The sequence below is a fragment of the Lagenorhynchus albirostris genome, chromosome 5 (assembly GCF_949774975.1).
Source record: "Lagenorhynchus albirostris chromosome 5, mLagAlb1.1, whole genome shotgun sequence".
Classification (NCBI taxonomy): Eukaryota; Metazoa; Chordata; class Mammalia; order Artiodactyla; family Delphinidae; genus Lagenorhynchus; species Lagenorhynchus albirostris.
In genome coordinates, this window is record NC_083099.1 from 78885864 (window position 1) to 78908797 (window position 22934).

Sequence of the window (22934 nt, forward strand, 5' to 3'; positions counted from 1 at the left end):
CAACAGCACTTGTATCTATTTATCATACTAATTTTCACTGTCATTAGTTATTTAGTAGCCACTCTGTGGAAAGCACCAAAATAAGCCAAATATGAAGAAAAAAAGAGCAATGAACAAAGGATTCTTCCCTGGAGCAGTTCTTAATCTAATGAGGAAGAATTATCATTAATTAAAAAAACTCATTAGGACATAATATAAGAGGAATATTTTAATAAGAATATAACTAGTAACAACCTTCCCTATCAAGTAATATACATGAACATTGAAACATTGGGAATAGGGAACAGTAGATTTATTTTAAAGACCACAGTCAAGTTTCACGAAAATAGGCTGTTTTAATCAGAGTTTTAGAGAAAACTAATTATGCAATTTAGAATGTATATATACGTGAGAGAATGAGCCAACCTCAAGTCAAACGTACCTTATTAAGGACCTAATATGTACAGAGCACAAACATTTATTAAAGAAAAATTGTTTTTCCAATTAACACATTGACCAGGAAAATTGTCTCTGTATATGCTACAAAAGATGGCTTGGAATTCCATGAAATTTCACATTCGAGGGATTTCACATTTCACATGTGTAGAAACGTAAATATCAGTGCCAAATGAAAGTGGTAATTGCCATCAGCCACATACCCAAAGAGCTGTATACATCACAACATGAAAGATACTGATGAACTGATTCTTCTTGGAACTCAGAACAATATGTTAATGAGGCAAGTGAAGAATAAGCTACCAGCATTTAAAAATATGTGAACTGATCATAATTATTTTTACATAAAGCTAAATGTGGTCATAATCCACTTGCCATTCCCACTGGAAGTGGCTATACTAAGGTTGACTATAAAGAAATGAGATGATTTTCATGTATAAGTTTTAGAATGAGCTTTAATATTTTGCCATCAAATTTTGTATACATAATAACCCTTAATTATTTACAGTATTTGGAAAGTCTAAAATTAGCATATGTTAATACTACAATATCTATTTTTAAAAGCCTTTCGAGTTTTAAATTATTTTAGATGAACTTTTCACTCAAAGTCATCATAAATTAGCCATTGATGTTTCAAATAACTCTGCAATTTGATATATATACTGCATAACCATAAGATATATTTAATCCAAATAAAGTGGTATTCAAGTTCAAACTTACAGTTCAATTGCCTTGTTCCACATGATAACATATCCAGAAAGAATGAAAGATTCAATATTTACAATATGTGTATTTCCTCTTTCTGTTCCAACATAGAGCCATTTACTCTGGAAAGGTAGATGACAGTAAGTAATTCTGAAAGAAAGAAAATTACAATTAAAATATCTAAATTTTATATCTGGTCAGCATTATATTTTCCTTATGCTTATAACATAGCGATACCTATATAAACAATAAAATTTACCATATACTCAGTAGCCCTTAGTTATTAGTTAGAGTTTATAGGATAAATAACAATAGTATGTCATTAAAAATAATAATGATAAAACAACCACTATTAAGTATCTAACATGGGCATTGATATATATTATTTCTAACTGAAAATAGCACTTCAAGACATATATATATTTCTGTTTCACAAAAATATTTGCTTTTACTTGCCTAGGACTGACAGCTAATAAGTGGCAAAACTGGGATTCAAATCCATTCCTGTTTGGTTGAAAAACTGCCATATTTCTACAATGCTACACTGTTTGCTTTTTTTCACTTGAAATAAAAATTAGGTATATATGAAACATAAATTTCAGAGGTCAGAGAGTCTGTAGCTTTGTCTACATGAGGTGATGAATTATTTACTTTTTATTCTGATGTTTGGCATCTAAGTAGTATAACGAAAACTTATAAGGTCAGAGATCCATTATACTATTCCCTTATTCTTTTGTTCTGCCTTCATCTTCACAATGGGCTTTCTGACCAATTCTGGGAAACTGTTCCACAGCCAAAGCAACCATGACTCCTATATATGAAATTTGGGAATTTATCAGAGTCTTCTATCCACAGCATCATCACTTTTTCTAGTTGGGCCTACTTAGGCTCCCTAACCACTCTTAAAAAGACATGGGGGGATAAGTTCACAGTTATTCCTTATCTGAACTTGTTACTAAATCATAATATTTCCTAGAGTTTATTTAGAAAAGGAGCTGGTAAATTGTTAGCAGAGCAAAACAGAATTCTGACACCAAGCAGACACACAACTATGGAAAAAAAAAAGGAAAATGAATGGTAAATTCCAAAAAGGATTCCATCTTGTACCTCTTTATATAAGAGTGAACATGCAGTATGTCAAATTTATATTTTCAATCTGGTTCATTGACTTTCTCTACACCAAACTTTATCTATTCAAAAGTATTCTGTTGAAGGCACCTTGCACACTACAATCCAAAAAACTAGAAGCCTTGTTATTACATACACATTTACAGAGTCAATTGACAATCTAATTAAAGTATAACATATATGACATTGGACAATTTTGATTAAAACCTAAAGTCTAGAATTGCTGTTGCCAAGAGATACTCAATAATGTTCCACAGAAAATAACTTGATAGTCATGTTTCTAGGCAATGAACAATCAATTTTCAATTCAATCCATGTAGAAAGAGGAAGCTCATTTTAAAAAGGATCTATGATCACCCTTTCTGAATACTGGGAGAGTAGAAAAAACACCAATCCCATTAAAGTAGACACAAATACAGGAGTTCAGATAGAAAAGGAGCAAACTTAAATATTACATGGTCATTTATAAGGTTAAGAAGAAAAGTCTAAGAACTGCCAGGTTTCAGTAATGAGACCTGAAGCAAGCAGCAAAATTCCAATATAGACAGACTTTACAGTTAAGTACAAGAACAGTGGAATACATGAAGATCCAAACAGAAATATAAATATTCCTTGGACCAACACTACTGTATTCCTCATTCTTATTGATAAGAAACTAGACCCTTTATGACAAAAGGGTTTCATCTTATGTCCAAAGTCCAACTGATGGGTCATGGTTAAACAAGTAAGAGATTCCCAGAATTAATCTGAACCCAGTTTGAAAAGTAGAACAATAAAACAATAAAAACACTAATTTGAAAAGATATATGCACCCCTATGTTCACTGCAGCATTACTGACAATAGCCAAGATACAGGAGCAATGTAAGTGCCCATCAGTAGATGAATGGATAGAGAACATGTGGTATATACATGTACAATGGAATATTACTCAGCTACAAAATGGATGAAATCTTGCCATTTGTGACAACATGGATGGACTTTTGCTAAGTGAAATAAGTCAGACAGAAATACAACTATTATATGATTTCACTTATATGTGGTATCTAAAAAACAAATGAACATAACAAAACAGAAACACAGTTATAGATACAGAGAACAAACAGGTGGTTGCCAGAGGGGAGGAAGATGGGAGGATGAGTGAAATAGGTGAAGAAAATTAAGAGGTACAAACTTCTAGTTACAAAACATATGAGTCATAGGGATGAAATGTATAGCATGGTAAATAGAGTCAACAATGTAATATCTCTGTATGGTGACAGATGATACCTAAACTTATCGTGGTGATCATTATATATAGAAATATCAAATCACTATGTTGTGCACCTGGAACTAACATTGGGTTGTAGGTCAATTATACTTTTTCTTTTATTTAGTATCTATATGAAATTATGGATGTTCACTCTTCTTATTGTCATAATCACTTCATGATGTATGTAAGTCAAGTCATTATGCTGTATACCTTAAAGTTACACAGTGCCGTATGTCCATTTTATCGCAATAAAACTGCAAGGAAAAAAAAGAAACTGAAACCTAAGGACAACCACTCGAAAAAGCCAGCTATGCTTTCCTAAATAAAGCAACTACTTAAGCTATAGCCAATCCCATAATCCTTTGCTTTGCTTTCATGTCTTATCTATAAAAGTCTTGCCCCTAGCTATCTGTGGAGCACTCTTAACCACCTCTGTTGGCTCTGCCCAATTCAAATTGATTTTCGCTCAAATTAACTCTTAAAATTAAAAAAAAAAGTAATGTGATTTATTTAAGATGATTGACATAGGTGAAGGAGAGGGCATCATTAAACTTGTGCTGTGTGTTTGATAACCATAAGTGACTAATCAATATCCTTATAGAACTTAATTTACTGTACTTAATAGCTACATTTTCATTTATAATGTATTTCTACCACCACCACCTGCAAGATGAAGGATTTTCTATTATATGTGGGCCTTGGAAAAATAATATTGTTCCTATATCCATATTCACTCATTCTTTCGTAGTAAATCATCTAACACATTGTCTTCCTTCCATTCATCCATTTATTCAAGCTTCACTGAATAATTCTTTATAAAAAGTACTGTCCTTGATTACAACATACCTAATCTTTTTCCTTAAAAAAATATAACATCTAACAGGAGAGATAAGACAAGTTGACAAGAAAAATAAAAGTAAAATGTGTTAATTGCTATAAAGAGTTCAAAGGAGGGAGGGATTAATTCAAGGGAAATCAAGGAAAGCTAAGGTAGAAAACTGTACAGTATTTGAATTGGGCCAAAGGACTCTGTAATTTGATATATTTTTTACATAAGCATATTAAATAAACAAAATACATGTTTCTCAAGCTTGAATAATATACAGATCTTTAAAAAAATTTTTGCTGATCCTCACTTTGACTTACTTTTATAACTTCTTTAACTTATATATAAAAATAAGAAATTCCTCATACTTATGACTCATATATACATAAAACAAAAAACAAATTAAATACAAATAAAACTAGAATTCAAATGACAATTAATTTACATGACATATGAATTTTTTTTTACAAAAATAAAACAATCTCACAATATGGATATGATTCTGACTCCACAGGTTCTTTTATGTCTATACTTACTCTGTGTCTCTCTTTCACCACTTGCCTCTACTTGAATACCTTTGAATTCTGTTCCATAGTATACCATCACATAATTTTATAATCATTTGGTATGAATACATAATACATGTGCATAGTCCACTTTGATTTTTTATTAACCCATAACAATTAAAGTAATACTACTTGGTATCAACACAACCATAAATGCAAATATAACTTCACATATTGAAATTGTATGGCAGTATTTTTACATAAGAGGGTTTATTCAAATCATTCAGAATATTTCCATTAGTCTGATTATAAATTACTGTGGATAATTCACAACCCCAAGACTATAAATCCTATTTTGAGAAACACTGTCAATACACAAGCCAAAAATATACTGTAAAAAGGAAAATGGCTTAAAATTACAAAAATTATGCTGTATAAAATTTAGTGGAAGATTTCAGTTTTGAAACCTTCCCCCCCACTAAGTTCTAACATAGTTCAATTTTAATCTTATTTTTTGTCTGGATTCCAGGTGAAACTTCTAGTACCGGGCATGATGACTCTGGCACCAGTCCCTTCTATAATATTTATAATCATTCTTTATAACCTGGTTATACTCAGAATCAGGTATATGATTCTGCATATTAAAAATACAAACCAGAGATGACGATTCAATAGTTCTGGAGTAATATCTAGGAATACTGTTTTAAAACTCTTTCTGGGTGGTTCTGATACATAACCACAGTTAAGAACTACTAAATTATAACAACAACCTTAAATTTTTAGTATAGATAAATATCTCATTAAAATGCATATCCCAGATTCCAGTCACACAAACTGTGACTCCTTGGACTTGGGATGGAACATATGACTGATATTTTAACAAATATTTTGCTATTCAAAATGAAGTCCATAGACCAGCAGCATGGATGTTACCTGGAAGCTTAGTAGAAATTCAGAATCTCAGGCCCAATCCCAGAATTAGAATTTGAATTTTATGAAGAACCCCCAGGTGAGTCACACACACATGAAAGTTTAGGAAGCACTTCTCTAGGTGATTCTGATACAGACAATTCATGAACTACATTTTAAGAAATGTAGTTCTGTGGCTGAATGACTGCTGCTTACTTACTCTTCAAGTTTTAGGATAAGAACCTAAATTACTAAGTTAGTAGTAGGGATAAAGCTATGTAGTACCCCCCAAACAGCTAATGATGGTTATAATAATGATGATAAGGTGAAGCACAACAACAGCTAGGGAAAGATTCCCTCAACATCTTAAGTCAAAGGCTGATATTTAGGAGTTTTAGTGGAAAAACTCAAATCATATAAAAAGCAAAAATAAGGAATTAAATTTTCTTTATGAAAAAGAATCTGATAATTTTAGACAACCTATATCTAGCTGAATTATAATACAAGAGATAAAATTAAATAGGTAGTGACATTTTAGTTAAATTTCATTCATTGTCTTAATGGGCTCTAATTAACCAGACAGTAAAAAATTCACTGAATTTTATTGCCCATAATTAGTTGAAAAACTAACAAATGTAAGTCAAATTTTAAAAATAAGTCAAATCTGCATTTGCATAGGGAATAACAATGATTTTTGGCAAATGCAATTCTGAGAAGCTTATTTTCATTCTCCTACAGTGAAAGAAATAACATTTTCTATCATCATTTAAATTCATAGAATATTTCAATTTCTGAACGGGAGAACTGAATTAGTGGAGGCCACGTGGGGAGCAGGAATGAATCACAGGTCTTCTGGTCAGGGTGATAAAAGTAGAAGTATGATGGGGAGCCATAACCCCACCCCAGTAAGATGCCTCTCCCAACCTCAGGTGTTAGTTGAAGGCCAAATAGGGAACCTGAACTTCTATTCCCACCAGTTAGCAACAAGAGGTCATCTGCCCTTCTGTTGCCAGAGCAAGGTCAAAACAACCCACCCAAAACAGGAGGTTTAAATAAGACCTAGGGTGCCATAACATTATACTGAAAGTGTTCAGTTTGTATTAAAAAATCACTCATACCAAGAAATAGAAAAATCACAGTTTGAATTAAAAAATAGATACCAATATCAAGATGATACAGATGTTAAAATTCACTGAAAAATATTTAAAAGAAGCTATCATAAAATGGAACAAGCAATTATGAATAAAATGAAAAAAAAACAAAAACCAGAAAGTCTCAGCAAAGAAACAGAAGATAAAAAGAAGAATCAAATGCAAATTTTACTACTAAAAAGTACAATAAAGAAAATTTTAAAACCTACGGATAAACTGAATAGCATAATGGAGGAAACAGAAGAGGCAGTAAACTCAAATATAAAGCAATATAAATTATCCAATCTGTAAAACAGACAGAAAACAGATGTAAAAAAAAAAAATCAGAGACTCAGAAACCTGTGGGACAAAAACAAAACATGTGATAACAATCATGTTATCAGGGTCCCAGAAGGAAAAGGATGGGACTGAAAAAGGAGTCAAAAAAATAATGTCCAAAATCTTCCCAAATTGGTAAAAGGCAAAACAAAGGATTCAAGAAGCTGAAAAAACTGAAAAGGATAAACCCAAAGAAATAAAACCAAGACAGATCACAACCACATATCTGAAAACTAAAAATGAAAAGAAAAAAATCTTGAACGTGGCAAGAGAGCAACAACACTTTAACTACAGGGGAAAAATTCCGATGATAGCAGATTTCTCATCAGAAAACAGGGGACCAAAAGGAAGTAGAACATTACTCAAGGGCTTAAAGAAAAGAACTGTCAACCCAGAATTCTATACATGCCAAATATATTTCTGCTTTTATTAGATGAAGGAAAGCCAAGAATTTGTCACTAAAAGATCAACTCTAAGAGAATGGTTAAAGGGAGTTTACTAAACAAAAAGGAATAATTTTTTTTAAAATAGGAATATTTGAATATCAAGTGTGAATAAAAAACAACAAAACGTAAAACTATGGGTAAATACAATATATTTTCCTTCTCATAATTTCCTAAATTATGTTTGACAGTTGAAGGAAAAATTATAACACAGTCTGATTTGGTTCTAAATATAGAGAGAGGAAAATTTATTATAAATGAGGGAAATAAAAAAGAAAAGGTCTTTATACTTCATTCAAACTGGGAAAATGCAATAGCAAAAGACTGTGGTAAATTGTTTATGTATAATGAAATGTCTACAGCAACCTCTAAAGAAGTGAAGTGATACAAAAAGACACTAAATAATAAAGATAAATCAAAATGAAATTCTAAAAAAATGTTCAAGTAAAAACAGGATGGCAAGAAAAAAATACCAAGTAGGTTAAAAACAGAGAGATCAAGCAGACAACAAAAAATAAAATGAGATCTTAAGTCCTGAGATATCAATAATTACAGAAAATGTAAACACCAATTAAAATACACAGATTGACAGAGTGAATTGAAAAAACATAACCAAACTATACACTGTCTACAAGAAACTTACTTCAATTATATGACATGGAAAAGCTGAAAGTAACAAGAATGACAAGATATATCATGCAAACATTAATCAAAAGAAAGCAGAAGAGGTTATATTAATATCAGATTAAAAAAAGAGTTCAGATAAAAAAGAGTTCAGATAACCAGAGACAGAGAAGGACATTATGTAAAGATAAAAGGTCAGTCCACCAAGAAGACAGAGCAATCCCAAATGTGCATGCACCAAACAACAGGTTGCAAAATACATGAAGCAAAAACTGATAAAACTGAAAAGAAAAAAAGAGAGACTCCATGATGCTAGTAGATTTCAACACCTGTCTCTAGCAAATCAGTAAGGATACAGAAGAACTCAACACAACCATCAGCCAACAGAAACTAATCAACATTTATAGAATAATCTGCTAAACAACAACAAAATAGGCATTCTTTCCTAGCAGCCATAAAACATATACTAAGATAGATGATATCCTGGGCTAAAAAACCTCAGTAAATTTAAAATAATTCAGATCATATACAATGTGTTCTCTAAACACAATGGAATCAAACTAGAAATCAATAAAAGAAAGATAATAGGAAAAAAATCTCCAAATACTTAGAATTAAGCAACACACTTCTAATCCATGGGCCTAAGAAGTCATCACAAGGGAATTCAAAAAATACACTGAACTGAATGACACTGGAAATACAATTAATCAAAATATGTGGGAGCTTAGACATTGATTTGAAACTTTTCCTAAAGCAATGCCAAAAGGGAATTTATAGCACTAAATACTTACACTAGAAAAAAGGAAAAGTTTCGAATCTATGTCTAAGTTCCCACTCTCAAGAACCTAGAGAAATAAGAGCAAAATAAATCTAAACCAAGTAGACAAAAAAAAATAATAATAAAAAGCAGAAATTAATGAAATTGAAAACAGTAAAGCAATGGAAATAATCAATGAAACAAAAAGCAGTTTCCTTGAAACGGTCAATAAAACTGAAAAATCTCCAGCAAAACTGACAAGAAAAAAAAAGGGAAGACCATTTAGCAATATTAGGAATTAAAAAGGAATATCACTACAGATCATGCAAACTTAAATATGACAGTAACAATTTTACACAAGTAATTCTGACAACTTATGAAATGAACTGATTCCTCAAAAAGCACAAATTAGAGGGCTTCCCTGGTGGCGCAGTGGTTGAGAGTCCGCCTGCTGATGCAGGGGACACGGGTTCGTGCCCTGGTCCGGGAAGATCCCACATGCCGTGGAGCAGCTGCGCCTGTGAGCCATGGCCGCTGAGCCTGCGCGTCAGGAGCCTGTGCTCCACAATGGGAGAGGCCACAACAGTGAGAGGCCCACATACCGCAAAAAAAAAGCAAACAAAAAACAAACCAAAAAAAAGCACAAATTAGAGCAATTCCCCAAATCTGAAGTAGATTGAATAGTTCTATAACTAGTAAGAAAATTTAATTAGTAATTTAAAAATTTCCAGAAAAGAAATCTTCAGGTCCATATGGTTTCACAAGAGAATTCTATCAAATATTTAAAGAAAAAATATCACCAATTCTAACAATCTCTTCCAGAAAATACAAGAGGGAAATCTTCCCAATTCATTCTATAAAGATAGGATTACCTGAGAGTGAAATCAGATAAAGACAATACAATAAAGAAACCCACAAAGTGTATACCCTAAAAATATATAACTTTTACTTGTCATTTTAACTCAATAAAGCTGGAAGGGGGAAAAAGTATGCACCAATACTCCTCATGAATACTGATGTAAAAATCCTTAACAAAAGATTAGCAAATAGAATTCAGCAATATATAAAAAGACCAAGAGAAGCTTATTCCAGGAATGCAAGGCTAGCTCAATATTTGGAAATCGGTCAATGTAATTCACCATAGTAACAGGCTAAAACAGAAAATATGATCATATCAATTGATGCAGAAATAGCATTTGACAAAATTCAACATGCACTCATGATAAAAGCTATCAAAAATAGTATTAGAGAGTATTCTCTCAACTTCATAAAGATCAGCTACAAAAAGCCTACAGAAACATTATACTTAATGGTGAAAGAATGAATGCTTTCCCTCTAAGATCAAGAACAAGGCAAGTTCTTCTATTTCTAGTTCCTTGAAGTGTAAAGTGAAATTATTAAGGTCTGTCTCATTTTGTAATGTAGGCATTTATCACTACAAACTTCCCTCTTAGAACTGCTTTTGCAGACTTTCATAAGTTTTGATATATTATGTTTCCAATTTCATTTGTTTCAAGATATTTCTTGATTTCTCTATTGATTTCTTCTTCAACCCATTGGCTGTTCAAGATCATGTTGTTTAATCTCCACATATTTGTGAATTTTCCAGCTTTCCTCTTGTTATTGATTTTTAGTTTCATACTGTTGTGGTCAGGAGATATTTGGTATGATTTCAATCTTCTTAAATGCTAAGACATGTTTTGTGATGTATCATGTGATCTCTCCTAAAGTATGTATGTTCCATGTGCACTTGAGAAGAATGTATATTCTGCTCCTGTTGGGTGGAATGTTCTGTGTATGTCTGTTAGATCCATTTAGTCTAAAGTGTCATTCAGGTCCATTATTTCTGCAATGATCTTCTGTCTGAATGATTTACTCATTGCTAAAAAAGTAGGTACTGAAGTCCCCTACTATTATTGAATTGCTATTTTTCCCTTCATATCTGTTAACAATTGCTTAATATACTTAACTGCTCCAGTATTTAATATGTATATGTTTACAACTGTTATATCCTCTTGATAAATTGACCCCTTTATCATTATATAATGAACTATTTGTCTTTTGTTAGTGTTGGACTTAAAGTATATTTTGCTGATACAGGTATAGCTACCCTTGCTCTTTTTTGGTTTCCATTTTCTTGACATATCTTTTTCCATCCCTTCACTTACAACCTGTTAGTGTCCTTAGTGTATGGTATTGGAAAGCAGACTTACATGCATTGTAAATGCATATTGAAAAACCACTACAAACTTTCTAAAGAAGTATAACTGATATGCTAGGAGAAGAGAGAAAACAAAATCATACAAAATGCCCAATTAAAACCAGAAAAGGTAGAAAAGGGGGAAGAAAAGATTTAAAGAATAAGTGCAATGTTTAGAAAACAGTTACAAATATGGTAGATATTAATTCAACTATTCAACAATTACATGTAAATGTCTTTGTTGACAAATTAAAAGATAGAGATTTTCAAAGTAGATAAGAAAAATAACTATGGGTTATTGAAACAAAAACTCTTAAAAATACTGACAGTGTTCCACTCTGTGATATTTATCCAAAGAAAATGAAAACACTAATTCAAAAAATATACACACCTCAAGGTTCATAACAACATTACTTACAACAGCCAAGATACGGAAGCAACCTAAGTGCCCAACAACGGATGAGTAAATAAAGATGTGGGAGATATATACAATGGAATATTACTCAGCCATAGAAAGAATGAAATTTTGTCATTTGTGACAACATGGATGGACCTGGAGGGTACTATATTTAGTGAAGTCAGAGAAAGACAAATACTGCATGTTTTCACTTATATGTGAAAGGAGAAAGATATACATATGATGCTAACACTAATCAAAAGAAAGCTGAAGTAGCTATATTAACTTAAGACAAAGCAGACATCAGAACAATAAATATTATCAGGGATAAGGATGGGCATAAGATAATGATAAAAAGGTCAATTCTCCAAGAAGATGTAACATCTTAATGTATATGCACGTAACAACAGACATTAAGGGCTTCCCTGGTGGCGCAGTGGTTGAGAATCTGCCTGCTAATGCAGGGGACACGGGTTGGAGCCCTGGTCTGGGAGGATCCCACATGCCGCGGAGCAACTAGGCCCGTGACCCACAACTACTGAGCCTGCACGTCTGGAGCCTGTGCTCCGCAACAAGAGAGGCTGCCATAGTGAGAGGCCCGTGCACCACGATGAAGAGCGGCCTCCGCTTGCCATAACTGGAGAAAGTCCTCGCACAGAAACAAAGACCCAACACAGCAAAAATAAATTAATTAATTAACAACAAACATTAAAATACATGAAAAAAACTGATAGAAATGCAAGTATGAAGAGAAGAATTTATTAATATAGCTGGAGACTCTAACACCGAGGCAGAAAGTCAGAATACAGGTGACCAGAATAGCAGCATCAATCAACTTGATGTAATTGACATTTATATATTACTCCAAATAAAAACAGCAAAATTATATTCTGTTTAGGCTCACATGAAATATTCACTAAGACAAACACATTCTGGAATAAAACACACCTTAACAAATTCTAAAAGTAGGAATTACATAAAGTGTGTTTTCAAAATATGATGGAACTGAACTAGAAATCAAATACAGAAAGATAGCTGGGAAATTCCCACACATTTACAGATACATATCTAAATAAAGCATGGTTCAAAGAAGACATCTCAAGAAGATTTTTTTATATATTTTAACTAAATGAAAGCAGAACTACTCAAAATTTATAGGACACAGTGAAAGCAGGGCTAAGAGGAAAATTTATAGCACCAAAGTGAATATTTGAGAAAATAAAACAAACACATGGTTACCAAAGGGGAAAGGTGGTGGTGCGGGGATAAATTAAGAATTTGGGATTAACATATACATACTAGTATACACAAAATAGATAATCAACAAGTACCTACTGTATAGCACAAGGAACTATACTCAATATTGTGTAATAACCTATATGGGAAAAGAATCTGAAAAAGGATGAATATATGTGTGTGTATATATATATATATAACTGAACCACTTTGCTGTACACCTGAAACTAACACAACATAATATGCTGTAAATCAACTATACCTCAATTTAAAATAAAACTTAAAAAAAAGAGTTTTAAAACCAATAATCTAATATTACACTTTGGGAAACTAGAGAAAGAAGAGCAATTTAATATTAAAGCAAGAAGAATAAAGGAAAGAGTAAAAAATTAGAGCAAAAGTAAAAAAAGTAAAAAATAGAGAAAATCAACAAAACCAAAATATTGTTCTTTAAAAAGATTAATAAAATTGATAAACCTCTAGCCAGGCTAATCAAGAGCAAAAGAGAGAAAACACAAATTACCAATGTCAGAAACAAAGGAGGATCATCATGCTACTCCCATGAATATTAAAAGGATCATTAAGGAATACTATGAAAAATTCTATGTCCACAAGTTTTATAACCTATAAGAAATGGCCTGAGTCCTTGAAAGACACAAACTACTAAAACTCACACAAAGAAAAGTAGATAATCTGAATAGGTGTTGGGAGGTGGAGATATTGAATAATATCCTTTGAACTGAGAGGGAACTTTAGGACCAAAAAATGAAGCAGGCATCTCCAGAAAGTGTAATTATGAAGTTTACTGTAGTTATCTTACACAAAGGCAGGACTGGGTGGACAATGATTCAGAGGCATTTGCAGCTGCACTCCAAGAGGATGAAAGGGGTGCCTAGAGATATAAAAGGGCCAAAGGTAAGAATAGAATCTGCCTACCAAGTGAGAAGCATGTCCGTACCAACAGGAACAAGGGTTTGCCCCCACCCCGGGGGCCTCATGACCATTAAGCATCTGTATCAGCAAAAGGCATTCTCCTAGTTTTCATAAGGGTATAAGGGTAGAAGTTGATTGGGGACTTATCTGGTTTGGGCATATTCCTTGTGAGTAGGCTAAAGCTCAGTCCCACAGAAAGAGGAAGAATTAGGACTTCAGGCCTAAGATGGAGCTAACAAAATGGAATCTGTGTGGTTCAGTCACACGGTAGGACTATACCTATTAAAGAAACTGAATGAATTAATAACCTTTAAAAAAATAAAAGAAAGCAACAGGCCCAGATGGGTTCATCAGTGAACTCCACTAAACATTTAAGGAAAAGAAAATACCAATTATCTATAATCTCTTCCAGAAAATAGAAGCGGAGGTAACACTTTCTAACTCATGCTATGAGGCTAACATTAGCCTAATACCAAAACCAGACAAAGACATCACAAGAAAGGAAAACAATAGACCAATGATTCTCATGAGCATACCTGCAAAAGTCTTCAACAAAATATTAACAAATAAAATTTTTAAACTGTATAAAAATAATTCTACACTACAACTCAACGTGATTTATTCTAGGTATGCAAGGCTAGTTCAGTATTTGAAAATCAATTAATGTAATGAATTATACCACCAGTCGAAAGAAGAAGGATATTGTCAATAGATGCAGGAAAAACATTTGAAAAAATCCAGCGCTCATTCATAACAAAAATGAAACCAACTCTTGCTAAATCTGAGTTCCCTTACTGAGTTTATGATTAACCTCTCCATCAAAAACATTATTCCCTTTCTTGTCCCCTCTGACATCAATTTGGTGCTAACTGAAAACTAATCAACCAGAGTCAAATGACTAAAATTGCTATTGTTGATGACATCATTAATATACTAAAATTGCTACTATAGATATCATCATTAACGTACAAACTGAGGTTGTTTCTCCAGGGCAAGATGAGCTAACAGACCCCTGAGCCATGGACCACGTGGCCTGAGAATCATAAACTAGAGACATCCTTTCTCCTGAAACAAAGATTAAGAAATGTCACGAGATGATGATTAATCCAGCCTCTATGTTCTTCCCCCTTATAAAAAAAACTCTAATTCAAAGACCAAGTTGGAGTAAATCTGAGACACGTCTCCCACTTCCTTGCTTGCCGCCCTACAAATAAGCCCTAACTTGGCTTCAAACAACCACTGTCAGAGTTTGGCTTTCTGCGCCGTGGGCACACGAGCCCTTGCTCAATAACAAAAACTCTCAATAAACTAGGAATAAAAAGGAACTTCTTCAACTTGATAAAGAATAGCTACAGGGGCTTCCCTGGTGGCGCAGTGGTTGAGAGTCCACCTGCCGATGCAGGGGACACGGGTTCGTGCCCCGGTCCGGGAAGATCCCACATGCCACGGAGCGGCTAGGCTCGTGAGCCATGGCTGCTGAGTCTGTGCTTCCGGAGCCTGTGCTCCGCAACAGGAGAGGCCACAACAGTGAGAGGCCCGCGTACAGCAAAAAAAAAAAAAAAGAATAGCTACAAAAATGCTTCAACATCACACTTAATGGTGAGAATACATGCTTGTCCCCTAAGATCAGAAACAAGGGAATGATGTCCCCTCTCATCACTCCTATTCAACATTGTATTAGATGACGTAGCTAATGTAATATGAAAATTAAAAAGAAATAAATGATATATAGATTGGGAAAAAAGAAATAAAAATGTCTACGTTCATAGAAGACATGATTCTCTATGTAGAAAATTCCAAAGAACTGACAAAAACAACCTCCTAAAACTAATAAGCAATTTTAGTAAGGTTTCAGGATACAGGACAATTGCTGTCAATTGCTTTACTATGTACCAGAAATAAACAAATGAAATTTAAATTTAAAAACACAATATCATCTATAATAGCACCAAAAAATGAGATGCATGGATATAATTCTAACAACATATGTACAAGATCTATATGCAGAAAATTTCCATGGATTAGTAATGGGACAGGGAGGGAGGAGAGTGAGTGTAACTACAAAGGTACAGCACAAAAAAGATCTCTGAAATAATAGAACAGTTTCTTATTTTGATTGTAGTGGTGTTTACATGAGTGTCCACATATGATAAAATTGCATTATTTAGGGCAGACTCAACTACAAACACACACACACACACACAAATGAGTACATGTAAAGTGAGTGAAATCTGAAACTGTGAGTAGTACAATGTTGATCTCTTGGTTAATATTGTACTATAGTTATATAAGATATTATAATTGGAGAAAACTGGGTGAAGGGAACACAGAACCTCTCTGTACTATTTTTGCAACTTGCTGCAAATATACAATTATTTCAAAATAAGTTTTCTAAAAAGTGAAATAACAACAAACAAAGCCTGAGAGAATTCATCCCAATAAACCTACAGTAAAATAAAGAATAAAGAATATTCTTAAGAAGAAGAAAATGAATCCAAACAGAATTACAGAAAGAGATAAGGATCAGAAGAAAGAATAAACATATAATGCTAAAAATATATTAATATAAACTGAATATTGAGATTATAAACTATATTAGCAATACATTATGGAGTTTAAAGTGAATCTAGAAATAAAACACATGGTATCAATTATGCAAAAGGCAAGAGGGATGGTAAATGGAGATAAACGTTAAGTTACTGTCATTATCAAAGAAGTGACAAAAGAAATACTGTTTTAGACTGAAATAAGTGAAGCTTCTATGTTGAAACCTCTAAGTTAAACCCTCAAACAAAAGGGAAAAAATACATATTAACTTCACATAGAGAAAATAGGATAATCAAAAGTTTAAATCGAAAGCAAGGGAAATTAAAAAGAAATATAAAAATTAGAGTGAAATAAAAAACATTAAGATAGTAGATATAAACCCAGATATATCAGTAAACTATATTAAATGTAAATATACCAAGTACAAGACCAAGATTGTCAGACTAATTTTTTAAAGTATATGTTTACAAAAAAGAACATAGAGAAATTGACAGTAAAAAAATAGAAAAATACACACCATGCAAAAACTAACCAAAGAAAGCTGGTATAGCTATATAAATATCAACAATGTATATTTTAAAACAAGATACATTACTAAAGAGAAAGGGGATATTTCATACTGATAAAGGAATAAATAAATATATATAACAATTCCAAATCTGTATGCATCCAACAATTTAGCTTCAAAACATATAAATTGTTAGCATTAAAAAGAGAAGTATCCCTACACTTCCCTGTGCAGCAGAAACTAACAACATTGTAAACAACTATACCCCAACTAAAAAAAAGAGAGAGAAAGAGAGGTAGTCAGATCTATAATCATAGTGGGATATTTTAACACTCCTCAATACTACCTGGAACAAATACAAATAGAAGCCAGTAATAATTTAAAAATCCAAACAACACAATTAACAAACCTGGTCTAATTTACATATATAACATGCACCCAATAACAGATGAGTAAAAATTCAGTTTTTGTGCACATTTACCAAAATTGTCTATATTCAGAATCATAAAACAAGTCTTAACAAATGAAAAAAGAACTAAAATCATATAGACTATAATCTCTCCACAGTAGTATTTCATTGTTTACTAACAATAAAAAGATAAATAGAAAACCTCCAACTGCTTGGAAATTAAGTCATTTATAAATAACACAAGAAATCATGGAGAAATTATAACAGATTTTAGCTTCACATTAATAAGGATAAGACATACCTACAATCTCCAAATACAGCTAAAACAGTATAATTTACAGGAAAAATTTTAGCCTTAAATTCATTTGTTATAATGAAGAAATATTAAATTAATTACATGAGATTCCATCTCAAGAATCTAGTTAAAAGATAGTTAATCAGACACAACAAAAGTTGCAAAGAGTAGTCATCAATGAACTAGAGTAACATACGTTGTTCAACTGAGGAAGTCAACAAATCCATCAAAATGATAAATCTATCAAAATCACAAAAATGATAAATATGCAGATTGATCATGAAAAATGATAACTCAAAAATCACCAATATCAAGAATGAAGAACAGATCTTCTCTATCCATTCATCAGTTGATGGACACTTAGGTTGCTTTCATGTCTTGGCTATTGTAAATAGCGCTGCTATGAACATTGGGGTGCATGTATCTTTTTGAATCGAGTTTTCAGCTTTTCTGGGTATATGCCCAGAGTGGAATTGCTAGATCATATAATAGCTCTGTTTTTACTTTTTTAAGGAACCTCCATACTGATTTTTCATAGTGGCTGCACCAATTTACAGTCCCACCAACAGTGTAGGAGGGTTTGCTTTTCTCCATACCCTCTGCAGCATTTATTATTTGTAGACTTTTTGATGATGGCATTCTGACCAGTGTGAGGTGATACCTCATTGTGGTTTTGACTTGCTTTTCTCTAATAATTAGCGATGCTGAGCATCTTTTCATGTGCCTGTTGGCCATCTATAAAGAACATGTGGTGCATGTATATATATATATATATATATATATATACACACACACACACAATGGGATATTACTCAGCTATAAAAAAGAATGAAATTAGAACATTCTTTAACACCATACACAAAAATAAACTAAAAATGGATTAAAGACCTAATTTAAGACTGATACTATAAAACTCTCAGAGGAAAACAGAAGAACAGCCTTTGACATAAATCGTAGCAATATCTTTTTCGATCCATCTCCTAGAGTAATGGAAATAAAACAAAAGTAAACAAATGGGACGTAATTAAACTCAAAAACTTTGGCACAGCAAAGGAAATCATAAACAAAATGAAAAGACAACCCACAGAATGGGAGAAAATATTTGCAAATGAATCAACTGACAAGGGATTACTCTCCAAAATCTACAAACAGCTCATGCAGTTCAATACCAAAAAAACCACAAACAACCCAATGCAAAAATGGGCAGAAGACCTAAATAGACATTTCTCCAAAGAAGACATACAGATGACCAAGAGGCACATGAAAAGATGCTCAACATCACTAATTATCAGAGAAAAGCAAATCAAAACCACGAGATATCACCTCACACTGGTCAGAATGGCCATCATCAAAAAGTCTACAAACAACAAATGCTGGAAACGGTGTGGAGAAAAGTGAAAACCATGGTTCGAAAGGATACATGCACCCCCAATGTTCACTGCAGCACTGTTTACAATAGCCAAGACATGGAAGCAACCTAAATGTCCATCGACAAGAATGGAAAAAGAAGATGTGGTACATATATACAATGGAATTAAAAAGAATGAAATAATGCCATTTGCAGCAACATGGATGGACTGGAGATTATCATACTACGTGAAGTAAGTCAGACAGAGAAAGAAAAATATCATATAATATCACTTATATGTGGAATCTAAAAAAAATGATATAAATGAACTTATTTACAAAACAGACTAACAGACTTAAAAAACAAATTTATGGGTTACCAAAGGGGAAAGGGAAGAGGGGAGGGATAAATTAGGAGTATGGGATTAATGAATATACACTACTATATATAAAACAGATAAGCAATATGGATTTACTGTATAACTCAGGGAACAATATTCAATATCTTATAATAACCTATAATGGAAAATAATCTGAAATATATAACTGAATCACTTTGCTTTATACCTGAAACTAACACAATATTTTAAATCAGCTATACCTCAATTTAAAAGAGAGAAAAAAATGAATGAAAAACAGAAAATTACTATAGACACTACTGTTAAGGCCAATAAATTTAAAAGTTTTGATGAACAGGATAAATTTCTATCAAAACATAACTTACCAAAACTGACTCAAGGAAAAAAAGAATATCTGAATATTCCTAAACCTATTAAAGAAATGAATATGCCATTTAAAATCTTCCCACAGAGAAAAACCCAGGCCCAGATTGCTTTACTGATGAAGTTTTTTTCAAATTTTAAGGAAGAAATAATACCAATCTTTCACAAGTATTTGTAGAGTATAGAAAAGAGGAAACATTCCCTCATTCCCCTCCATTTTATAAGGTCAAAATAACTATGACTTAAGAACCTAGCAGGGAATTCAAAAGAAAGGAAACTTACATGCAAAGGTCTTTTTAACATAAATATAAAACTCTTAACCAACTTATTAGCAAAATATTAGCAAATTCAGCACATATATTAATGCTAATACATCACAAAAGTTGTATTTATTCTGGGAATACAAGGGTCATTTAACACGCAAAAATCAAGTGATGTTATTTACCACATTAATAGATAAAAAAGAAAAAAATAATATGATCATCACAAAAGATGCATAAGAACTATGTGATAAAATTTAACACCATTCATAATTTTAAAATATATATGCTTATAACAAATTAGGAGCACAAGAAACTTTCTTAAACTAATGAAGAATATCTATTTAAAAACGTGCAGCAAACATACACTTAAAGGTGAAATAATAAAAATATTTTCCCTAAGATCAGTAAGTAGACAAGAAAAGCATTGTCCTTGGACATTTTATTCAATATTGTACTGGAAGTCTATGATGGACAGATTCCAAGGTAGTCCCCACAATCACCACCTCCTGATATCCTTGCCCTTGCATAATCCCCTTCCCCTTCTGTGTGCACAGGACCTGTGATTTGCTTATAACCAACGGAATATAGCAAGGGTCATGAGATGCCACTTTCATTACTAAATCACATGTGATTGTAACATTCATCTTGTGAGAAGACTCTCTCCCTTATTGACTCTGAAGAAGGAAGCTGCCAGGTTGTCAGATGTCCTATGGAGAAAGGCATATTGGAAGCAATTGACAGTGGTCTCTGGTCAACAGCCAGTAAAAACTAAGGCTCTCGATGCATCAACTTGTTAGGGAACAGAATGCTGCCAACAACCAAATAAGTTTTGAAAATGGATCCTTTCCCAATCAAGCCTCAGATGAGGTCACAGCCCTGGCAGTCACCTTAACTGTAGTTTGTGAGATCCTGAAACAGAAACTCATCTAAGCCACACCTGGTTTCCTGACCTACAAACTCTGAGATAAGAAATGCATGTTGTTTTAAGCCACTAAGTTTGTGTAATTTTGTCACACAGCAATAAATAACTAATACAACAGGCGGGGGAAGGGGAAGCTGCGACGAAGTGAGAGAGTAGCATTGACACATATACACTACCAAATGTAAAATGGAAGGCTAGTGGGAAGCCACTGCATAGCACAGGGAGATCAGCTCGATGCTTTGTGACGACCTAGAGGGGTGGGATAGGGAGGGTGGGAGTGAGGCTCAAGAGGGAAGGGATACGGGGATATATGTATACATATAGCTGACTCACTTTGTTGTACAACAGCAACTAACAACACTGTAAAGCAATTATACTCCAATAAAGATGTAAAAAAAATTAATAATAATAAATAAATAAATGCTTCAGTACTCCAACAGTGCAAAAAAAAAAAACTAATAGAAGGTCCTAACCCCAGTGCAATAATAAAAAAATAAATATAAAGACATAAAACTAAAGAAGGAAATAAAACTGTCATTATTTGAAGATGGCATGACTGTGTACATAGGAAAATCTACAATAGATAAGCAATTTGAATTTAAGTAAAGTCATTGGACACAAAGTCAACATATAAAAATAAATTATATTTTCATATTCCAACAAAAATATTAAAAATAATATACTGTAATATAATTATCATTACATACAATTTACAATATATTATCCTTTTATCATTATGTACAATTTTCAATAGCATTTAAAATTATCAAATATTTATGACTAAACATAAAAATATAGAAGACCTCTACCGAGAAATCCATAAATGTCATTTAGAGAAATCAAAGAATACCTAAGTAAGTGGTGGGATATATACCATGTTTGATTCCCTGACTGTGTGTGATTCAGGCAATGAATCAATATGTCATCATTGTTAATGACAATCAATCGATATTGCCATTCCCCATCATCACGGGGAATGTCAGTTCTCCCCAAATTGATCTACAGATTCAAGATATTTCTAATCAAAATCTCAGATGTGTTTGTGGAATTTGACAAGTTATTTCTAAAATTTACAAAATTTTAAAAGTTTTTAAATTAAAGAATTAAATTTTTAAAATTAAAGAATCAAATTAAAGAATATCCATTAAATTGAATACTACATAACAATGAAAATAATAAACTATGGCTACATGCAACATGAATGAAACTTACAAATATAATGTTGAGCAAAAGAAGCCAAATAGGGACTTCCCTGATGGCACAGTGGTTAAGAATCCACCTGCCAATGCAGGGGACACAGGTTCGAGCCCTGGTCCGGGAAGATCCCACATGCCGGGGAGCAACTAAGCCCGTGTGCCACAACTACTGAGCCTGTGCTCTAGAGCCCACGAGCCACAACTACTGAAGCCCACGTGCCTAGAGCCCATGCTCCGCAACAAGAGAAGCCACTTCAGTGAGAAGCCCACGCACAGCAATGAAGAGTAGCCCCCACTCGCCACAACTAGAGAAAGCCCACGCAGAGCAACAAAGACCCAATGCAGCCTAATTAATTAATTAATTAAATTTATTTTTAAAAAAAGAAGCCAAATACAAGTAAGTAGATATGTACAATTCCATTCCTATAACTGTGAAAAACAACAGGCAAAACTAATCTATAATGTTTGAAATCAGAATAGTGTCACACTTGGGGGTTAGGTAGTGATTAGAAGGTAACACAGAGGGATTTCTGTGGCTTTAGCAATTTTCTGTTTCTTGAATTGTGCATTTGTTACATGGATGTAAAATTATTTCAAGGCATACACTTTAATATTTACACAGTTTCTTGGCAGTTTGGTAACATTTGCACACACACCAAAAAAAGAATAAGGAAACTTTTTATGTACTAATAAGGAATGATCTTGAGAACATGTAAAGGGAAAAAAACAAGGTACAAAACTGTTTGTATAATGTGCTACAACTTATGTAACAGAAATATATGATACTTTCATATTTGTCTATAAATACATAAAGAAGAAAATTATGTTACATATAATATTTGCTTATATGTGTACAGAATGAATCTCTAGAAAGACACAAGAAATTAATAACACTGCTTGGCTCTGC

The 22934-nt window shown here is 32.8% G+C and overlaps 1 protein-coding gene across 1 annotated transcript in view; it reads right to left on the bottom strand.

The window, feature by feature from the left end:
• STXBP5L (syntaxin binding protein 5L) overlaps positions 1-22934 on the bottom strand; it is a 368748-nt gene that overhangs the window by 247822 nt on the left and 97992 nt on the right. Inside the window, exon 6 of the mRNA XM_060149320.1 lies at positions 1156-1290. Coding sequence (XP_060005303.1) covers positions 1156-1290 — 135 coding nt within the window. The remainder of the gene's footprint in view (positions 1-1155; positions 1291-22934) is intronic.